The sequence below is a fragment of the Sus scrofa genome, chromosome 5 (genome assembly GCF_054392235.1).
Source record: "Sus scrofa isolate SSC_HxYL_T2T_F1_AM1 chromosome 5, Sscrofa_HxYL_maternal_Yorkshire_Landrace_v2.0, whole genome shotgun sequence".
Lineage (NCBI taxonomy): Eukaryota > Metazoa > Chordata > Mammalia > Artiodactyla > Suidae > Sus > Sus scrofa.
This window is the reverse complement of record NC_139387.1, coordinates 108368099-108390703: the sequence shown is the minus strand read 5'-3', so window position 1 is coordinate 108390703 and position 22605 is coordinate 108368099. Positions and strand designations below refer to the sequence as shown.

The window sequence follows — 22605 nt, the reverse complement described above, 5'->3', positions numbered from 1 at the left end:
TCAGCAGCATCTTCTTTTCTTTTTTAAAGTAGACATACCTCACTGATGCAATTTAGTAATTTCCAAATCGGTAAAATATTTTATCTCATACCTGTGAACTCTGTTTGAATACAGTACAACCTGTTAGGGAGAGATGATATTTAGAAGACTATCAAAACACCTGACTATTGATGGAACTAAATTTAAGTTTATTGAGAGTAGATTAGACTCTTGGAATATTAGAGAGGAAGGTTACCCAGACAAACATCTTCATGTAGGTGAGAAAATCTGAGGTCTAGAAAGCTTAAGGCAATCTATCCATCACTGCTACACATACACACACACACACACACACACACACACACACACACACATATACACACATATACATATATATAGTTGTGTACAAACATATATACATATACACACATTCATACACTCTTAATTACATATTCTAAGTCTGTATATATAGGAGATCTCTTCTGGCACAGCTGGTTAGGATCTGGTGTTGCCACTGCAGTGGCTCAGGTTGCTGCTGTGGCATGGGTTTGATCTCTGCCCTAGGAACTTCCACATGCTGCAGGTGTGACCTAAATAAATAAATAACTATGTGTGTATATATTCCAAATCAATATAATATATCTTTTGAAAAGAGTTCCCTTAGTTTGTTGGTGATAAATGTTTAAATAAATGCTCAGTAGGAGTTCCCTTTGTGGCTAAGCAGTTAACAAACCCTATTAGGATCCATGAGGACACGGGTTCTATCCCTGGCCTCCCTCAGTGGGTTAAGGATTTGGCATTGCCATTAGCTGTGGTGTAGGTTGCAGATGTGGCTCAGATCCCACATTGCTGTGGCTGTGGTGGAGGCCAGCGGCTGTAGCTCTGATTTGACCCCTAGCCAGGGAACTTCCATGTGCCACAGGTGTAGCCCTAAAAAAGCAAAAAAATAAATGCCCCCAAAATTTTAGGGTATTTTTTGTTATTAAATTTTTTAAATTTAAATGGCAGCTTGAAATGTAAAAATCCTATGCCAACTTATATAATTCTCTCATTTGTATTTAACTAGGGCTTGGAGAAGGACCATATATGCTGGCAAGTTATGGGCACAGTGGCTTTATTCTGGGGGCCAATATGACCAGTGGAAGCATTTTCTCTCTGTCAAGGAGTAGTATTCATGGCAATTTATTTTTTAATTTTATGATCACTCCAGGCCTTTTCAAAGAGAAGGCATCAAGTAAGTATAATTTCCAATTGAAAATAAGAATTAAGTTTCCCTTGTACATTTTTCCATGCAGGAGATAAATATTAATTGGGAAATCTAATATGTTTATGACATTTTTCTAGGTCCCTAAAGGACACAAAATAAGACACTGGTAAATGAACTAGCTCTGTCCTGTGTATATAAAATCATTTCTTTGTTCATCTATTGGCATATAGTTGCAGTTAGAATTGCAATCATTTGGTTGAGGTTTTGATACCAAATAAAGCACAGCTTAAATTTTCATAGTATTAATCACAGACCTTAAATTTGAAATTTTTGAAAAATAGTCTTCTGGTAATTAACATGTGAAGGGTTTTAATGTCGGATTAAAGTAAGAGAAAGAGGTGGTGATTTGACATCAAAGAAGTTACATATTAAGACTGTAAATCAAAGTCTGGATGGTCATTGAGACCGTCTGTTATCCTTATGTGGCCTCGTCTGTCTGTCTTGATACCTGGCCCCCCCATTTACTCATTTGCCCTTTTATCTATACTGCTTGGCACCTGTTCTGACTGGCGGTTGGTGTCCCCTTCTGATCCTGATGTTCAGGCTACATTGTTACCGTTCTAGCTCCACTTCAGAACCATGCACGATGTGTGCTTTAAACTCAGGAAATACTGCTTGTATGATCCAAGTTAACTTTCACTTATTCAGAGAACTCTCCCGACTTTCCAGTTAAAATAAATTGCTTCATTCTCATAAAAAAGAACTCTCTTACTTCTTTTTAATCTGTGAGAACATCTATTACAATCTGAAGTTCTAATTTATATGTTAGTTATATTTTTTCTCATAAAAATTTATTTTATTCTTCTATATCTCCCAGTGTTCAGCAGAGGGACGTAACAGTTTTTAGGATGCAATAAATGTCTTTGAAACTATTTATTGGATTTGAGAGAGCTCTTCATTGTATGATTTACAATAATTAATGTTTTTAATAAAAATCCTAAGAGATTTAAATTAAGCAATTGAGAACTAAAGAAGTTAAGGTTTAAGAAATTAAACCTAAAATCTCAATTAAGAAACTTATAATGTGAGTTTTATAAATATAAGGGAATCTTTTAAAGCAGATAACAAAAAAGGATGACACTTCTCAAAAGCTTTGTAGTTGTTCATCAGCTATTTGATCATTTCTTGGGAAACAGAAATTAATATTGAGCAAATAGGCTTTTCCTGATGTAGTAAAATCACTTGCAAGAACATGTGCTCATTAAGAATCCAGTGATATTGAAATGCAGTGACATTCTAAATTGAGCTGTTTCTCTATTCTCATTTTATCATTCAATTAGCTGTTTGTAGATTTTGTACATTTGAAAATGTTGAAGCTTTCAAGTACAAATATGTGTCCAATTAATTGTTCAATTATTGGTATAGAATTGTGCATTCTGGGTTCCTAAATGGATTTTTTTCCCAAGGACGTGATCAATTATATTAAAACATTAGAACTTATAGAAGACTGATTTTTTTGGAGCTGTCACCATTAGGCATTGCATTAAAATTCTGTTTTTTCCTTTAGAGGTTTTATCATTCGTTTCTGGTCTTTGAGATTGGCATTAACTATGTATGACAATTGTGCAGTTCTATTTTTGTCAGCATTGTAAGTGAATTTTATGCCTGTGCTAATGATCCGCCTTCTCCAGAGCACCCAGGAACGTTGTCAATTGATTGCTCTGCTTTGCAGCATTGGTACTTGTTTCCCTGGAGTCCGCGGAGAGGCCGAACTACTTTCTCTCCGTCCAAGACGATGACAGCCTTAGACTGAAACTCTGGGAGGCCAGTTCAGCCTTTCATCGGAGAGCCACATTTTTTCACCACCAGGGCCTTTGGATTCCTAGTTACAGTGCCTTTGAGTTATACAGCAAGAAAGGCTTTTTCATCATATTGACAGATTCTAGTGCCAGAGCATCAAAATATGATGATTCGGAAGAATTTAAACATTTAAGTAGCTTCAGAATAGAAGGTATGTTTCCTGAGATCTTCAAATACAGATTAAGTGGATAATTTATATACTGGCAAAATATTTATCAGGTTTTAATTTTAAAGTCATTTTAATGTGTATGTTAATTGTATGACTTTTTATGATCTTACTGAGTTTCTTAACCACTCTGTCTCTCAGTTTACACATCTTTAAAATGGAAGAAATAGTAATACCTTTATAGAGTTGTTGTATTACGTAAGTTGATGTGGTATATTGTTTATCCTTAAATATTGTTATTTTTATGATTATCTCAATTATTACTTCCAGTGTTGTCTGGACTTTGGAAATAGAGCTTACTCATGTCTCTTTGTTGTCGAGTTTTGTATCTCCTTTTTCTTTTGAAGAAGGCGACTTTTCATCAGGTCTGATTCTTATTGATAAAGACTTTTTTTTTTTTTTTTGCTATTTCTTGGGCCGCTCCCGCGGCATATGGACATTCCCAGGCTAGGGGTCGAATTGGAGCTATAGCCACCAGCCTACACCACAGCCACAGCAACGCAGGATCTGAGCTGTGTCTGCGACCTACACCACAGCTCATGGCAACACCGGATCCTTAACGCACTGAACAAGGCCAGGGACCAAACCCTCAACCTCATGGTTCCTAGTCGGATTCATTAACCACTGTGCCACGACGGGAACTCCGATAAAGACATGTTTATCCTTGAATACCACCGAGTCTGGTTCTACTGACCTCTAGAAGATTTTTCTGGCTTAGAAGAATCCTGGTCTTATTTCTAGAGATCCTTTAACTTCTGTAGATAGTGAATTTTCTAAATTTCAGAGAGGAATCCTCATTGCCTCATCCATTGTTTAAAAATCATGCTTTATTTTCAAAACCTAAGAACTCAAAAATCTGCCTTGGATCTCCTAAACTAATGGCTTTATTCTAACCAGTATTTCTAAGTCTGTCGAAGAGATAGTCATTCACCTTTTTTATGGGTAAATTTCTATAAATCTGTATGGTCTTTGGATTTTAGAAAATTCAGATTGAGTTTCAAATTTTTGCCCATTAAATGGGGTTCGTAGATGCATGAGAAAAAGTCACTGAGGTGCCTGTACAACGTTCTGTAGAGTGAATGTAATGTTTTCACTTGAATTCACCTGCAAGTTGAATTTTGCTTGCCTCTCTTTCCCTTCCAATACACACACCTGCTCCATCAGAACCAGACCCCGTGACTTTACCTGAGATTTGGACAACTGCAGCCAGTGGCATCATCAAAATCTCAAAAACTCATCTTGTGAGCTTGCCAAACCTAGGAGACTCCAGGAATCTCTTCTAGTCTTGGAACCAATTCTCTGTCAGGACTCATGATCTTAGTAACCCCGGTCTAATGATTATTTTAATATTTAGATGCATAAAGGCCTTCCAAAAGCCCTTTTTTCCTTCCCATACCTTGGAATTCAATTTTGTCTCCAAAGTCCAAGATGCATAACTTGTTTCCTGAACTTTCTTCCTTATGGAGCTCTTTCCTTCAGAGATAATTTTGGACTGCTGTAGAAAGACTGGCCTATGACGTGGGAAGGGGGAAATATTAGCAGAATTTTAAGGAGGAAAAATCTTCAATCAAGCGCGGTTTTATAACTGCATGCATTATTAAAACCGATTCATTCATTTTTGTCGTCAGATAATACGTATCATGTACAAGGAGATGAGCTGAATTCTGTGAGAAGAACAAAGACGGAGTGTTCTCCGTAGGTTTGATGTCAGGCAGTGTGCCTTTGACCTTGCCATGTTTCTCATTGTTTGAACTTGGCAAGTCATTTGGCGCCTCTGAGCCTCAATGTCTTCATTTTTAAAATGGAGACAGTATCCATTCAACAGGGTTGTTGCAAGGATAAAATAGAAAAATGGACCAAAACTATTTTGCAAAAGATGAAATTCCAAGCAAGAGTATGCCATTACCATGATACATAGATCAATGAAAACCCACTAAGCATGAAGAAAGGGAGAAGATTTAGAACTTTCCTTGGCCTCCTCCCAGCTTTTGCTTTTTAAAACCATTGGAAGATGGACTAACACTTCGATGTTCAACCTGAGCGTGAAATGCTTTGATCACCATTACCATGCTTTTCTCCCCTAACCCTGTCGTTTCCACAGCATTTTAGTAAAAAAAACAAACTCTGAAGGGTTTACTGTCGTGAATCGTTATTTTTCAAGCTGTCTGTTAAAAATATACACAATCTGTACTTCATGTTCCCCCAGAAACCCAGGCAGCAGTGCCTTACAGGAGGATGTGTGAATGGAGATATGAACCTTGCGCCACGCCCTGTTTCAAGACGTGCAGTGACCCCGAAGCACTAGCGTGTAAATTTCTTCCACCGTAAGTCATGCGTAACCATTAAGTAGATTCTAGCATTAGCAGATTCTGCTCTCGATGAGTTTTTTAGATTAAAAAATTCTCCAGAATAATTTTTGATGCTCATTCATGAATTTATTTCATTTTATCCAGGCAGTAGATACCGAGGGTCTGCTATATGCCAGCAGTTCATCCAGCTGCTAGGGATACAGCATTGAGCAAAGTTCCCACCTTTCTGTTGTTGTACATATGTTGTTACATCGAGGCAGAGAATAAGAAATAAAAATGTATGGAGTTCCCTTCGGGGCTGGAAACGAATCTGACTAGGAACCATGAGGTTGCAGGTTTGATCCCTGGCCTTGCTCAGTGGGTTAAGGATCTGGCGTTGCCGTGAGCTGTGGTGTAGGTTGCAGACACAGCTCGGATGTGGTGTTGTGGCTCTGGTGTGGGCCCATGGCTACAGCTCCATTTAGACCCCTAGCCTGGGAACCTCCATGTGCCGCGGGTGTGGCCCTCAAAAAGACAAAAAAGAAAAAAAAAAAAAAGAAAAGAAATAAAAATGTAAATCTAGGAGTTCCCATCATGGCTCAGTGATGAATGAACCCGTCTAGTATCCATTGGGATGTGGGTTCGATCCTTGGCCTTGCTCAGTGGATTGAGGATCCAGCATTGCCATGAGCTGTGGTGTGTGTTACAGATGCAGCGGTGCTGTGGCTGTGGTGTAGGCCAGTAGCTACAGCTCTGATTGGACCCCTAGCCTTGGAACCTCCATATGCTGCAGGTGCAGCCCTAAAAATGTAAATGTATAATGCAGTATATTGATAGAAGGCGATATATATTATGGAGAAAAATAAAGAAAGGTAAGGGAAACAGAGAGCCTGAAGCACGTGTGCTTTTGCTCATGACTCTGCGGGTGGTCAGGGCAGAACAGGCTGACGAGGGGCATCTCGTCAGGATGGGAAGGAGGGGAGGGACGAGCCATGCGGATGTCTGGGGAAGAGCCTTTCAAGCTGAGAAGAGTTCAAACGTCCGCGGGTGTAAATGTGGCTGGTGTATCGAGACGAGCAGAGGCCAGTTAGTTGGAGCAGAATGAGCAAAATCCGGAGGCAGGAGGAGAGACCAGAGAATCGTGGTGATGTGCGAATCGTCTAGGGCCTGGGAGCCTTGCGAGGACTTGTCTTTTTCTCTGAGTCACGTCCTGGTGTATTTGGGGCGGAGGATCCTTTGAAGCATTTACAGTGGCTATTGCTCTAACTTTTGGGGAGGAGAAGAACAGAGGCAGGGCTGGACAGTAATACAGACAAGCCACGAAGGGGATTTGACTAGGTTGGTGGCCCTGAAGGTTATGGAAAGTGAACAGATTCTGGATGTATTTTGAACTTAGGGCCTAGGGGATACTGACAGGTTTAGTCATTTACCAGAGAAAGAGGAGGCAAGGACTCCACTTTAGGTCTCAACGTTTTGTGGTTTTCAGAACCATAGGAAATTGCCATTTTTGTGGTCAAAAATGGTCAACTACCAACAAGCTCACATGACCCAATGTAATGGAACGGCTGAGTTGCCATTTTACTGAGGTAAGTGTGGTGTCAGGAGGAGTAGCTTGGAGGAAGAGTCAGGAATTTGGCTTCGAGGATTTAAAATTCCAGACTGAAAATTATTCATTGGATTTGGTAATCTGGAGAATTGGAAGAGGCAAAACGGAACTAGCCAGTGTAACAGCCTTTTTTTTTTTTTTTTTTTGAGGAATTTTGCTGTAAAGGAGAACAGAGAAATGCAAGAGCAGTAGGAAGGAAGATTTTTGAAAGAATTACTTTCCGTTAGTCGTGAGCTTCTATTATATAACAAACACTGGCATGTGAGTACATGAGATGCAGCCCTGCTTTCAGGGAGCTCATGGGCTTTGGGAAGAAGACAAACAAAAGCAGATAATTGACCATACGGTGGAAAGAGGGCTAGAGGAATAACCACTATAACAACGAGCCCACTGAAATGTTTACTGCACGACCCACTGCGCTACGTGCTGTAAAGTCGGTCATCTCATTACTCCCATTTTCAGGAGAGAAAAAGAACTGAGGCACAGAGAGGTTAAGCGCTTTGCCCGAGACCACACAGTTTGCAGGCAGCAGAGTCAGAGCCTGAGCAACTAGACCCTGCTGGGCGCCAAGCGCTGTGGGAGCAGAGAGAAGGAAGTGGTATTTCTGTTTATTTTCTTAAAAATAAGAGCAAAGAAGTATCCGAGAAGAAGTCTTGAGCTTTCCCTTGGACCCCTTCCGTTCACAAGCCTGTCTCCTGTCTCTTCGGGAGCCCTCAGGGGGAGGGTTCGCAGCAGGGGCCCCCGAGGCAGGAGAGCACATGGGAGGGGAAGGAAGGAAGAGTGAGGGCAGAGCCGGCCCTGGCCCTGGCACCCGGGAGGACATGGGGCTCTATTCGGAAGTGGCATCTGGCCCGTTTATTTCCCGTGGGGCACCCAGTCTCCAGGCTGTTGAACCGGATCCGCAGTGCTCCCACTGTGTGCTCCGTAGCTCCGCCAGAGTTTCTTTCTTGCTCTGTTTGGCCAGGAGGCAGAGAAGAGACTCAGGATGGAACCCCCCCCCCCCCCCCCCCCCCCGCCGCCACGCTGTTGCCTACCTCTGTCTGCATCACTGTGTCCTGCCTACTTCTTCCCTTTCCCCGGCTGAGGCCCTCATGCTGGCTCCTCCTGCACGTGCACTCCTCAGGGGAGACTCGACTGCTGAGCTGAGGGCTCGGCTGAGCCCTGCGGCCCTCCCCCAAGTCCTCAACAAAACCACCAGGCTTGTTCTGGATGATTTCAGATTCTGGCACCTAGCAAGTGTTGAAAATAAAAATATCTCGTGGAAATGAGAACTTTTATGAGCAGAGATGCTAACTAGCATACCATGGAGCTCATCTGTAAATAAAGTTATTCCTGTTATGTAATATAGCTATTATAGGACCTGTTCTGCATCTGAGGCATCTTTAAGCAGTCAGAAGCTGATTAGATCACCAGCTACATGACAAAATAAAGAGGACCCTGCGATGTGTAACCATGAAGACGTTTTAAAGAGACAAGTTACTGGGTTTTGGAAGAAATTTTAAGAGGATAGCTGTCGTTTTGACTTGCATAAAACAATCACAACATAATCGAGTTGCATGAAAAACGATGTTTATTTAATTTAAGGATAACTACAGGTATCTCATTAACTAGTGACTTTACTTTTTTCTTTTTTGCTTGACAGAGTTTATAGGAGGATAGGAATATCATATGCTGGTTAAAGTTTTATTAATTAAGTTCATTTTTTTTTGTCTTTTTTGTCTTTTTAGGGCCTGGGGCATATGGAAGTTCCCAGGCTAGGGGTCTAATTGGAGCTGTAGCCACTGACCTACGCCACAGCCACAGGAACGTGGGATCCAAGCTGTGTCTGCGACCTACACCACAGCTCACGGCAACGCCGGATCCTTAACCCACTGAGCAAGGCCAGGGCTCAAACCCGCAACCTCATTGTTCCTAGTCGGATTCATTTCTGCTGCGCCACGATGGGAACTCCTATTTAAGTTCATTCTTGAAATAAATACTTGATCTTATAAGCTGAGCTGTTAATTTCATTTATTCATTTGTTTTTTAATATTATGGAGGTAGCCAAGAGATGGCCAAAATGTCTCCTGTTAAAAGAGAAATTAGCTTTTCTTTGTTCTGGATTTCCTTCCTCTAACAAGTGCCTTCTGGTGGCAAGTTAATTTTATTTCCACACTGAATTGGAAGGGGGCTGTGAAAATTTTGGTCCAAATTTTTACTTTACAAACGAGGCTCCTGGAAATGTTTTAAAATATTGAAAATACTATTATTACCTGCTTGTGCATTCGAGTGGCTGACAAGCAAGCCTTTTTATAGCTGTATGTACATTAATTCTCTCCAGTATGTATGAATCTAATAATTGGTTGTACATGAAGGATACATTTATTTCCTTTAAACCAGAATAAATTGCACTCTGAGCCCCAACTGGATGAGAAGATGTGATCCTGGTCCTTGGCTTCATTCCCTTAGAGAAGAAGCATCCAGAATAGTCCTTCCTGTCTTTGGCCCACAGTTTTCAAGCCCATGGATTCTTGAAATTTGCTTTGCTTCTGTGTTGCACGCAGGAGCTGGGGATCTTTACAAAGACAAGACATCGTGGGGCTTGCAATTCAGTTCCTTAGGCTTATTTTCAGCCATCTCCTCCGAGAGCACCGCCACCGCTTTGGGCACATGTGCTGAGGCTCTTGAGCATTGCAGCCCCTGCCTCTCCCCTTCTTGGTTCTCAAAGAACAACCATGTCCCACCTCCATCTCTGCTACCCAGAGATTCCGAATATGTCTTCAGGGACTTTGGAGCTTGATAAGAGGCAGGGAAAGCCACTAAACATTCAGGTTTTGTTCTGCCGACATCCTTACGGCGAGGCTGTTCAGAGCGTTTGTCTATCTGCTTGGATATGGGGGCGTCTAGGAAAGTGCCATGAGATGAATATAGAGTAAAATTACAGTAAAGGAGTCCTCTGTGCTTCCACGGATTAGAACATGCCCTTAGAGTGTCCCAAATGTAAGAGTACACCTTGAATGTTCTGGGTTCCAATTCTGCCTTAACGGCGAATGACACTTCGTTGTCACCCATTGGCTTCCACTTCATACAGTGAAGCACGATGGAGTGGCAGCCAACAGAGCACTCCTTTAATCCTTGACAGGGAGAATAAAAGGCTTTTGGGAAAAATGTATCTCAGTTGCATATATTAACTGTAATGTAGTTTTTATATTTAAAATTGTTTTCACTTTAATTTTTTTTCGTGTGAAGGGTTGAAGGATGCTTGCCCTACTGCCCTAAAAATATGATCCTTGATGAAGTCACCCTCAAATGTGTTTATCCAGAAGACTGTAAGTGTGAACCTTACATAATTTATTCTGAAAAGTGAAATACTTGAATTTTTTTTCTATGATGGCAAGGGGTTATAAACAGAAATGTTAGGCAGACAATAAAGTAACCTTCGTAAGATTCTTCTTCGTGTCTTTTGCAAAGTGGTGTTGTTCTAAGTTACGCTCTAAGCCATGTTACTCTTCCCTCTAACATTCCTCCTGCATTTTCTCTCTCAAAACGTTTTACTAGAAGCTAAACATCCCTATATCAACTATGTGGGCCTTGCTTTAAGCAAAACAGATTAAGGAAGAGTCCTTTGTTTCTTTGCAGGCATACCTCTGATGCCCACAGAACCAGCATTAATTTCACCAGGTGAGCCATCTCTACCCGGGTTTACAGCTCTTCTTAGAATTTTAGACGCTACACTCGGCTTCGCGTAGTTGAAATCTCGGCGTTCTTGTGACGGTTGCTGGTGTTCCTACCATCCCCTTGACTAGAGGACCCAGAAGTCACTGTCATTTCACTGAAGAGGTGTTCACTGGATCAGCAAGCCACATCCTCAGATGGTTTCTGCATTTGGTCCACCTCTGTCTGCATTTCAGAGATAACGAGAACATCCCTAACATTTTTGCCTCAATTTTAGCTTTTACGAAATCCTGATTAAAATTTTGCAGTGATTAACACGAAAGAGACATTTAAGGCAAATGAAGTCACCCGTTAAGCACTTTTATGTCCATCCCTGTGTTCTCTCCCAGGCTCTGGAGGAGGCGTTCTGGGGTCAAACCCTCTCCTCTCTCTCTCCCTGTGAAACTTGCCTCAGGAAAGGATTGAATAAATCCACTCACAGTGAGGCTTGACAAACAATGTATTATTTCTCTTGGGATTATAATTTAGAGCAGTTCAGATATTTATTCTTTTAATTTATTTGACACGTTTAATTGTCACCTCTGTCAAGGCACTGTCCTCACACAGAGGCTGGGGAGGGGAGAGGAAGGGAGAATGTGAACAGGTCACAGCCCCCACCCTAAAACAGCTAGTAGTCCCTAGGCTATTGTGATAGTACTATAGAAGTTAGCACAAGCAGTGGGCAGGAGGGATCTTAGACTTATTTCAGAGGGGTGGACTCAGTAGTGTAACAGAAGACCAGGGTAGGATAACTGGAAGGAGGAATTGTGTGCCTGTGCAGAGGCCTGGAACTGAGAAGGAACGTGTCACACAGGGGCTTCAAGCAGCTCCTTGTATGTTGAGTGTGTAGTGTTAGGGGAATTTTGCCAAGAGATGAGGTAGAAGAGATTTTCAGGGGCCAGATCACAAACGGTCCATTGTAAGAAACTCTGGATTTTTTTTTTTTTTTCTGAGAGCCATGGGGAATCACTGGAGGATTTTATAAAGGCCTGTGACATCCTCCAAATAATAGTCATACTCTTCTTAATGCCTGGCATTTATGGGGTACTTACTATGTGTCAGGCATTGGACTGAAGACTCTACATATCTTCAATCTCAGTGAGGATGCTGTGAGAGAAGTCTTGTTACTTTCATTGCAGAGATGAAGAATTACTCTACTGCTGTGAAATTTTGAGCATCAGTGAATTTAGTACAGTTTAAAGCATATTTTGAGGGGTGTGCTTTCCATACATTGTTTAATTTATGGAGGGAATAAGTCTAGGATAACACTGCATGTGCTAAATCTGAGACACACACTGTTGTGGATTCTATGCACTTTGCACTCTCTAATATCTCCCCCAAATCAGTATCATTGTACATGTTAAACATCTAAAACTATGTAAACTGCCATGGTCAATATGTAAGGGAGATGCATTTTATTCCATGACCCTGAAGAGTAAGAAAAGTTCCTGTAAAATTATTTTTATTTGTAGATGATATGATCTTGTATGCAGCTTATTCTAAAGAATCCACTAAAACCTAGCAGCACTAATTAATGAGCAAATAATTATAAATCATCAGACTTGCAGAGTACGAGACCAGTGTGCTAAAATCAAATAGGTTTTGATGTACCAGCAATGAACAATCTGGAAGTAAAGAAAGCAATTCTGTTTATAGTAGCATTGAAAAATACATCAGAATACATTTAGCAAAAGGAGTATAATACTTGCACAATGAAAACTACAAAATATTGTTGAAAGAATTAAGAAGAAAATAGAAAGCCATATGATGTTTGTAGAAGACTTAATATGACTAAAATGGTAATGCTCCCAAATTTGATATACAGATTTAATGTAATCTCTATCAAAATCCAGTTACTTCTTTGCAGAAATTGACAAACTGACCCTACATTTGTGTGGAAATGCAAGGAGCCCAGTATACCCCAAATAGTCTTGAGAATGGACAAAATTAGAGCACTCACACTTTCCAATTTAAAACTTACTACAAAGCTGCAGTTATTAAGACATCTGGATTATTACAATTCTACCTCCAGACAGTGCTTATCACCCTTTGATGATTTTCAAATTTTTTTTTAGATTTCTTTTTAAATTACTCAGTGAATTTTATTACATTTACAGTTGTGCAACAAAAATCATAACAACCCAATTTTATAGCATTTCCATCCCAAAGCCCCAACGCATCCCCCTGCCTCCCAACCTGTCTCATTTGGAAACCTGTCTCATTTTTCAAAGACTGTGAGTCAGTTTCTCTTCTGCAAAGAAGTTTATTGTGTCCTTTTTTTTAGATTCCACATGTAAATGATCATATATGATGTTGGTGCCTCACTATCTGACTGACTTCACTTAGCATGGTAATTTCTAGGTCCATCCATGTTGCTGCAAATGCTATTATTTCTTTCCTTTTCATGGCTGAGTAATATTCCATTGTGTATATGTACCACATCTTCTTTATCTACTCCTCTGTCGATAGACGTTTAGGTTGTTTCCATGTCGTGGCTATTGCAAATGGTGCTACAGTGAACATTGGAGTACATGCGTCTTTTCGAGTCATGGTTTTCTCTGGATAGATGCCCAGGAGTGGGATTGCTGGATCAAATGGGAGTTCTATGTTTAGTTTTCTGAGGAATCTCCATATTGTTTTCCACAGTGATTGGACCAATTTACATTCCCACCAAGAGTGTCATAGGGTTCCCCCTTCTCCACACCCTCTCCAGCACTTACTGTTTGTAAACTTTTGGATGATGGCCATTCTGGCTGGTGTAAGGTGGTACCTCATAGTGGTTTTGATTTGCATTTCTCTAATAATGAGTGATGTTGAACATCTTTTCATGTGTTTTTTGGCCACCTATATGTCTTCTTTGGAGAATTGTCTATTTATATCTTCTGCCCATTTTTTTAATGGTTTTTTTTTTTTTTTGGTATTGAGCTTCAGAAGGTGTGTTTATAAATTTTGGAGATTAATCCCTTGTCAGTCAATTCATTTGCAAATATTTTCTCCCATTCCGTGGGTTGTCTTTTTGACTTGTTTAGGGTTTCCTTTGCTGTGCAGAAACTTTTAAGTTTAATTAAGTTCCATTTGTTTATTTTTGTTTTTACTGTCATTACTCTAAGAGATGGATCTGAGAAGATATTGTCAGAGATTGTCCTGTGTTTTCCTCTAAGGGTTTTGTAAGACCTATCCAGTCTTATATTTAGGGCTTTAATCCATTTTGAGTTGGTTGTTGTGGATGGTGTTAGGAAGTGTTCTAGTTTCATTCTTTTGCATGTAGCTGTCCAGTTTTCCCAGTACCACTTATTGAAGGGGCTATCTTTTATCCATTATATATTCCTGCCTCCTTTATCATAGATTAGTTGACTGTACATGTGTGGGTTTAATTCTGGACTTTCTATCCTGTTCCATTGATCTATATGTCTGTCTGTGTGCCAGTACCATACGGTTTTGATGTCTGTAGCTTTGTAGTATAGTCTGAGGTCAGGGAGCCTAATTCCTCTAGCTTATTTTTCTTTTTCAGGATGTCTTTGGCTATTCTGGGTCTTTTGTGCTTGCAAACACACTTTACAGTATTTTGTTTGAGTTCTGTGAAAAATGTCCTTGGTAATTCAATTGATGATTTTAGAAGACAATGGACTATTTTATACTGCTGAGACCAGTCACACTTACAGTCATCAGAGTTTTCCAGGACACTGTGCTTGCTCTGGGCCAGAACTTTTTCTCCGTCACTTTGCTTAAGCATTTATGTTGATGTAAATGTAGATATTTCAGTCTGTAAAAATATCATATTCTCTAGAATATACAACATCTAATATATCGTGAACACTGCTTATAGGACCAAAGGATGGGAATTTTTGTTCTACTTTATTCTGAAAGTTTGAAACTGTAAAAGAAGTACAAAATGAAGGCTATTTATAGAATTTATTTAACACAATTAAAAGTTTTTTCTGATGTCATCATGGCAGGCTTGATAATGGCCCTGCAAAGATGCTCATGTCTTAATCCCCAGAATTTGCGAATATGGGACCTTACAGAGAAGAGAACACATGTCAGCATCAACAGAGAGGGAGAAAGAGGGGGTGGGAAGGGGAGAGATTGAGACTTAAGGATGTTACTCTGCGGCTGTGGAGATGCAGGAAGGGACCATGATCCTTAGATCCAGGCAATACATAGGTGGAAAAGGCAAGGAAACAAATTCCTCCATAGAGCCTCCGGAAGGAGCACAGCCCTTGCTTATACCTTGATTTTAGAACTTATACTTTCTAGAACCATAAGATAATAAGTGGATGATATTTTAAGCCACTAAATTTGTAATAACTTATTTACAGTAGCCATAGGAAACTATATATTGACATTTTTAGGTGGCGTCAAAAGTGGTGGCCCTGCAAGCTAGTCTAGTTAGACAGTCCAGCAAGACAGTTTCAGCTACACAGTTTCAGCCATTCATTTTGGCTCTTCCTTAGCCCCTCAGACTTTGAATATTTTAGAGATACGTTTAGAACTAACAAAAAAACTTTGGAAGGTACTTCAAAGGTGTTTAGCAGTCACATTTTCCCTTTCCACGGATGGCTCCTTCACCACAGCCATTGCATGGGGTCTCCACGTGGTCCATAGCACCACCTACTCTGCTTGCAAAGAATGCATTCTGGAGATTCACCAAGAAAATGAATCAACCTTGCTACTGATTTTAAAAATGCAATAAAATTTGTCACTCCTCAGCCATCTTCACTGATCCCATTGCTATTTCTATCTGTTCAAACAACTGTGTTGATACCATCAAGGCAGTGAAGATGTTTATGCAGTGGTGCTTAAACTCAGGCTCTGAAATCAATCCCAAGTTAGAATTCTGCCTCTGACACTTACCAGCTCACTTCTCTGCACCTTCGTCTCCTTATCTATAAAGTGGCAGTCTTGTTGTCTACTTCACGGGGTCTCGTGAGAATTAAATGAAATGATCTGTATGAAATTTTTAGTGTGGTTCCTGTCACAAGTTAACTTCATGGATGGTCATTTCCGTTGTACTAATGGAGAGGGTGTCTTCATTTCCAGCAGGTCCAGAAATGGTAACTCCCTCAGTCTTCACTGTGTTTGACATGCTGACACCAACCACAGGTTTGGAATGTGAGGTATGACTGGTTGATCTCGTCAGTCATTCGTCATTTCCGTATCATGTTTCCGCACTGCTATCCAAATGCTGCTAAGCTTTTCATACGCTCTCTTGTCTTCCTTTGCTAAGAGGAAATAAGCATTACCTTTGACCCATTGTATTTCCTTACATGTCAGGTATTTCTTATTAATAAGATTCTGGACACCCTAAGGAAAGCAAATAAAATGCAAATGAAGTCTTAAGGATGACTCCTTAATAATAATAATTATATGATATTAGGTGTAAAAACAATTATGTGATAATTTAATACTTTTATCTATTTATTAATTAGGTAATTTATTAATTTAATAGTAGTAATTGAGTGTGATTTTTTAGTAATTACTTAGTGATAATTCTTTATAATAATGAAGAGTTCAAAGTAGGCTTTTTTGTTAGGCATTTAAAAATATTTATTAAGCAGCTACAATATGTGAGACACTGTTGGCAGATATATTAGAAAGCAAAAAAAGATAAGGCCATTGAATCCCAGAGCTAGTTATTGTCTTGACTGAGACTTGAGAAATTATCTCTTTACTCCAAATATGCTACTTGTTCTGATAAACAATTATTTATTCAACCAATATTTATTTCACACTATTTCTGGCCAGGAACTATTCAGGCACCATGGATAAAACAATATAGTAGCAGGAAAAAAACTCCTGCTCCTATGGAGTTTATGTTTTACTGGGTTCTCAAACAGCCAATAAACAAGATAATTTGTCACGGTATGTAAGATATTCGAGACTGGTGCTTGGGAGAAAAATAAAACTCTTTCCAATGAAGCGATCCTCACTGATCCTTGCTGGTAAAGTGCCTGCTACTTTAGAGTAAAAACGTCTAAAGAAGTTGAGAGCGTGAACCACGCAAAGGCATTCCAGGCAGAAGGGCCAGCAGGTGCAAAGGCCCTGAGTTGAGAATGTACCTAACGTCTCAAAACAGTGAAAGAATGGCAGGGAAGCTCTTCATAAGTATAAAATGACAGGATGCAAATTTGGTTTTGTCAGGCCTTGTGTAAAGACTGGTTTTCATTCTGAATGACGTAGGAAGAGAAGAGAGATTTTTGAGTAGAGGAATTTTATGATCTGATTTGTTTCAAGAACATTTTAGGTGCTTTGTTGAGGGTAGGTACCAAGAGAACATAGAACCAGTCAGGAGGCGACAGCAGTGGAGACGGTGAAAAGTCCCTGGATTCTTTTGATCTGTTTTGAAGATTGAGGCTCTGGAAACTGCTGAAGGATTAGAGGTGGGGTATGAATGAGAAACAGGCGTTAAAGATTCTAAGAGTTTTGCCTTGAACAAATGAAAGGTAAGGTTGGCATTCATCAAGATGGGAAGTTAGGGGACCTAAAGATCTGGCGTGGGAATAGGCCAGACTTCAGTTTTGCCACACAAAGAAAGAGTCCTCTCCGATATAGCAAAGCTGTGGATTTATAGATCTGCTGCACACACGTGGAGTTCAGGGCAGAGTTCAAGTTAGGATGAAATGTGTGTGATTCTCAGGATATAAATGGTGTGTAAAAGCATGCGCTTAGACGAGAGCACACAAGGGTTGAGGGCAGACGGGGGAGAAGGGCCGCTGCAACTTGAGCAGATTGAGAAACAATGACAAACATGCCAAGGGTGTTAACCGCGATACAGGAGAAAACGGAGGCGGTTGTGGGTGACCTGGCACCAAAGAAAGAAAATGCTGAGGAAGACGGAGGAATAGCCTATGCTGAGTGTGTTACTGGGTCAGCTGGATGACGTCTGAGAGCTGGTTGCTGAATTTGGCAATGTAGCACTCACTGGCGGCCTCATTAGATGGTTTCTCAGTGGAGTGGAAGGTACGGATTCCTTGGTGGTTTCGGTGTTTAGGGTTTTAGTTTTCTTCTAAGCGCTTGCATTTTCTTGGTTAAATGGAAAGCGAGATCAATACCTAGAACTTAATATAACTTATATACAGAAAATTTTGCAAAATTGAACTTGATTATTTGTCTACCTTTGGCTTTTAAATTGATAAGTCCTCACTTTATCCTATTTAGAAAATTATTTACCCTTTCTCATTCCCGTTTTTTTTTTTTTTTTTTTTTTTTTAGCATGTGTAACATTGGAATGATAGAAAATGACCCACAACATTTAGGAATAATTAAATGAAATAAGCTACTTTATGAGTGCATCATATAAAATAGGTATAAATAGATTTTTCTTCATCCAGTCCCTGAAATGCAGCATAGAGCAGCAGTTAAGAGCACTGGTTTCAGAGCAACAGTGTCTGAACTTAAGTTCTGATTCTATTATCTGTTAGCTTTAAAACTCTGGGCAAGTTAATATGAACTTCATTCTGATATTCTCAGCTGTGAAATAGGGAAAATATTAGTACCTACATCAGAGGGAATAAATTGAGCTAATGAGAGCAATGGAGGCATATAATAAGTGGTATGATATAATTTCTATAGTTATTACTATAATTTTTATAGAAGGTAATTTGGAAACTTAGTTTATAATGATACTATCCAGGTGCTGTAAAACTGATATCACAGTTGCTTTGTTAGTGAAACATCTGAATAGTGTTTGTTATGTTGTAATTTTTTAAAACTGACATTAACAGAAGTATTGATTATATACTAGCTTTTCTAGCTTCACCATTCCTTTATTTCATAGACACACACACACATTCTATTTTCCAACATGGTCTGTCCCAGGAGATTGGATATCATTCCCTGTGTAGGACCTTATTGTTTATCCATCCTAAATGTCATAGTTTGCATCTACTCACCCCAAACACTAGTCCCCCCCGCCGCTGGAAACCACAAGTCTGCCCTCTACATCTGTATGTTTCTCGTCAAGTACCAGCTTCATACAGTGTAACGTGAAAGGCTGACTGCCACTGTATCCATGTTTGCAAAACGCTGATCTAGGTGGTTTAGAACAAGACTTCAGTTTGCTCAGAAGTTGGGTCTGTGGGATGGTCTTACGTCCAATCAATATTAAAGTAGAGTTTAAATGAAGTTCCCACTGAACATAGATGACCTCGACAAAAATCTACAGTAAATTTTTAATTGTTCATCTTTCAAAAGCCTTTACATTTAAGAAGTGTACACTATAGGCAACATGAATGGGAAATTTAAAAATTAATTGAAAACATTAGTTGAAATGGAAAAAATGCATTCATTTTCTTTTTTTTCGTTAACAGCCTCAAAAATTTGATCCTGTTTATAACTGTAGCCAATACATATGCCTTAATACGGAATGGAAGTTGTACAACTGGTCCCTGCATTGCCCAAAGGGCTTGGAAACGCCTGACTGTGGTTTCCGGGGAAGACCGGTTCAAGTGAACAGAGACGTCTGCTGCCCTGAGTGGGAATGTCCCTGTGAGTCTGCTGCGTTTTCCATGGCAATCAGGCTGTAATCGGGGAGATCGTATTTTTTTGAACCAATCAAGCCAAAGTTATGGTTGAACTTTCTTCATTTGATATATGAATTTGCTTCCCAGTATGTACCTTTTAGAGTTGCTTTTTGCCAAACATAGTAAGACTAATCGAAAAGATGTTTTTCAAAGAGCAGTTCTGACTTGCAGTGACTAATTAGAAATAATTAGTTAACAGACGAAATCCACTCTCTACCACCTTTTAGGCCGGTGCTCCATGTTGTCAGAACTCAGCATCGTTACATTCGATGGCAACAATGCGGCATTGTACAGCATGGCTTCTTATATCTTAGTAAGAGTTCCTGGTGAAGTTCTAGTTGCTCATATTGAAAAGTGTTCCATGAATCAGGTAAGTCATAATCTAGTCTTTGTCATTCCTTCATAAATCTAGTAGCTGAAGTATGTTGCATTATTAGGTGTTCCCAGAATAAAGAGGGCTCAAGAATTCACTGAGATTTATCTTCTGGTACTTAAAGCAAAATGTGTTTCAAGTGGATGTATTTAGAAACATATAATATTAATCCAAATAATGTTTTTCAAAGTCAGATAATTTTTTCTATTAAAGCTTTTTTCTTTATACTTTTTTTTTTCCAGAATGGAAACTCATTTAAAAAGCTAGTGAGTATTTGCAAAGTGTTTATTAATTTCCTTCTGTTTAGTGCTAAAATTAGCTTCAGAGAGTTTAAAAATTTTGTTTTCAAATTAAGGCTTCCTCTGGAAGAATCTCTGGACTTTGTTTTAAGAAGTTAAATTTGACCACATCTCTGCATGAAATACTTGTCAATCGGGCAGAAAGAAAGGTAAGAACACGAAGTTAAAACATATGCTCATGTTAGTTGAAATTTAGAAATTACATAAGCAAAGTTCTTTCCAAAAAGGGAAATTTAAATATGTCAGTAGAGTTTCATTGCTATGATGTCTCATCATTCTTTTCATGGGAAGTCTAAAAATGTGTTCCATAACATTGTATGTCTCCTACCATAACATGCCAACGGCTGTAAAGATTTTTCCCCTTGTGAGACTACCTGAAATGGCCATGTTGACTACGCTGCAGCTTTATTGCGTAATGTGAGTGCGAGCTGAGCTTCTTAGTGTCGGGGTTCATGTTTGTGTTTCAAGGGAGACAAGCGATAATGAGGTGAAAAAGAGGATCCTAAGGTGGCAAAGAGGGGCAGCCAGGGGTGCCAGGACGAAGACCACTGAGAGGAGAAGAGATGGAAAAGCATGGTTTTGAAACATTGGTGCCATTGCTTTTTCAGTGAATAAATGATAACGAAGAAAAAATGAAGGGATATTCACAGTAGAACAGCAAGGCATCATACAGAAGTGGGAAAGGAGCCTTTTTATTTTACAGGAAAAACCTTTATCCTAAGAAATTGTGTTTACTAAATAGGCATGATTTCTGAGCCAGATGCTTCACTCAGACCTAAATGGGTCTCTCAAAAACATAAGAACATAATATATACGGGTTTTGCTCAGAATAGCAAAGATAGTATATGCTTTCTGGAAATAATTATGTTTGTTAGCACAGGCCATACATTCTGGACTGGAAACAGTGTTAAAGTGAGTGTGTTACTTTTTTAGACAATGGAACTTCTATGTATACCTTTTATTTTAATTCGATTGGTACATTAACAGGAAGGAGGTGGAAAAGAAACTCAAACCTGGTCAGGGGCGCTGTTGTCAGCATTTGGGTGGAAGGGCTTTTTTCGGCCTCAGCTGAACTCATGGCTGGTCACGCATTCATTTGAAAACTTAGTTACTTAAAAGTCATATAGGGAGTTCCCATCGTGGCTCAGCAGTTAACGAACCCAACTAGTATCCATAAGGACGCAGGTTTGATCCCTGGCCTTGCTCAGTGGGTTAAGGATCTGTCATTGCTGGGAGCTGTGGTGTACGTCACAGATGTGCCTGGGATCTCACGTTGCTGTGGCTGTGGTGGAGGCTGGCAGTTACAGCTCCAATTTGACCCCTAACCTGGGAACCTCCATATGCCGTGGGCGCGGCCCTAAAAAGACAAAAAAAAAAAAAAAAAAATCATGTAGTGAGTTTATGGGATAAAATAGCACAGGTCCTGCTCTCAATTAACGTGCAGTTGTATTGGGGGGGGGGGTTGCTTAAATGTAGTTATCTGCCAGTTAAAAGGCAAAGGGAAGAATATGGTAGAGTGATGGCCAAGATACGGACAGAGGTAAGGGTCATTTAAATGCAGTTTATAGGAGAGTCAAATAGACATTTTTGGAGGAGATGACACCTAAGGTAAATCTTAAAGAAAATGAGTAGAAATTAGCCAGGCAAAGAAGAATATTTCAGCTTGAGTGTGGCTGTATGAGGAAGGTATAAAGATGAGAAATTGGATGGTTTGTAAGCTGAAACTGAGAAATTTACTTACTGCTAATTATGTAACTTTGAGAAATTTACTTACTGCTTATTACAGCTTACGGTTCCATGTCATTGTTATTTAAAGCACTGAGTTAAGTCCTTGGATTGTTTATATTAGTATAACCAAGAAAATATGTTAAGATTATAAAATATAGGAGTTCCTGTTGTGGCTGAGCGGTAAGAAACCCGACTGGTATCCATGAAGATGCAGGTTTGATCCCTGGACCCCCTCAGTGGGTTAAGGATCGGGCGTTGCTGCGAGCTGCAGTGTAAGTCACAAACGTGGCTCGGATCTGGCATTACTGTGGCTGTGGTGTAGGCCACCAGCTGTAGCTCCGATTTGACCCCTAGCCTCAGAACCTCCATGTGCCGCAGGTGTGGCCCTAAAACAAAAACGATAATGAAATAATACAGTATCTAGTCCAAACATTGGAAGTAGACTATCTGGGACTTTTCATCTTTACCAGGACTCAAAATTGGTTATTATGAACATTGCAATTAAATAAACACTAATTTAGAAGATCAAAGAGAGAACCCAGATTAAAGAAAACCTCCCGAAAAAAACTTTATTATCTTAAGTTTTTATTGGGGGTAATGGTGTAATCAACATATATTGGGAAAAACAGGGAAAAAAGCATATAAAACTTAGAGGAATGTTATGTTTTAAAGAAAATAAAGGGCAATGAGTTTACAACAAATATTGAATCCAGAAAAATACAGCAAAAAGGATAAAAGAAATTAGGAGTTATGAGAACCTGGTAGCCACGGAAAAGTAAATTTTTAAGCACTTAAAATTAGTTTATATTAAATCAGAAGAAATGGCAAAATCTGAGTTCTCCTCTTTTTTAATGAATGTATGTTTAGGCATAAACATTCTTCTG

At 39.6% G+C, this 22605-nt stretch overlaps 1 protein-coding gene across 9 annotated transcripts in view; it reads left to right on the top strand.

Annotated features, from left to right (window-relative positions):
- Positions 1 to 22605, top strand: part of OTOGL (otogelin like) — a 204301-nt gene that overhangs the window by 146081 nt on the left and 35615 nt on the right. For 8 of the 9 annotated variants that reach the window (XM_084957766.1, XM_013998114.3, XM_084957767.1 and 5 more), the window contains 10 exons: positions 1046 to 1213; positions 2919 to 3197; positions 5419 to 5536; positions 10335 to 10414; positions 10725 to 10766; positions 15840 to 15916; positions 19109 to 19286; positions 19549 to 19691; positions 19937 to 19960; positions 20050 to 20142. In XM_084957766.1, coding sequence (XP_084813892.1) covers positions 1046 to 1213; positions 2919 to 3197; positions 5419 to 5536; positions 10335 to 10414; positions 10725 to 10766; positions 15840 to 15916; positions 19109 to 19286; positions 19549 to 19691; positions 19937 to 19960; positions 20050 to 20142 — 1202 coding nt within the window. The remainder of the gene's footprint in view (positions 1 to 1045; positions 1214 to 2918; positions 3198 to 5418; positions 5537 to 10334; positions 10415 to 10724; positions 10767 to 15839; positions 15917 to 19108; positions 19287 to 19548; positions 19692 to 19936; positions 19961 to 20049; positions 20143 to 22605) is intronic. The other variant, XM_021092804.2, reaches the window with a different exon arrangement.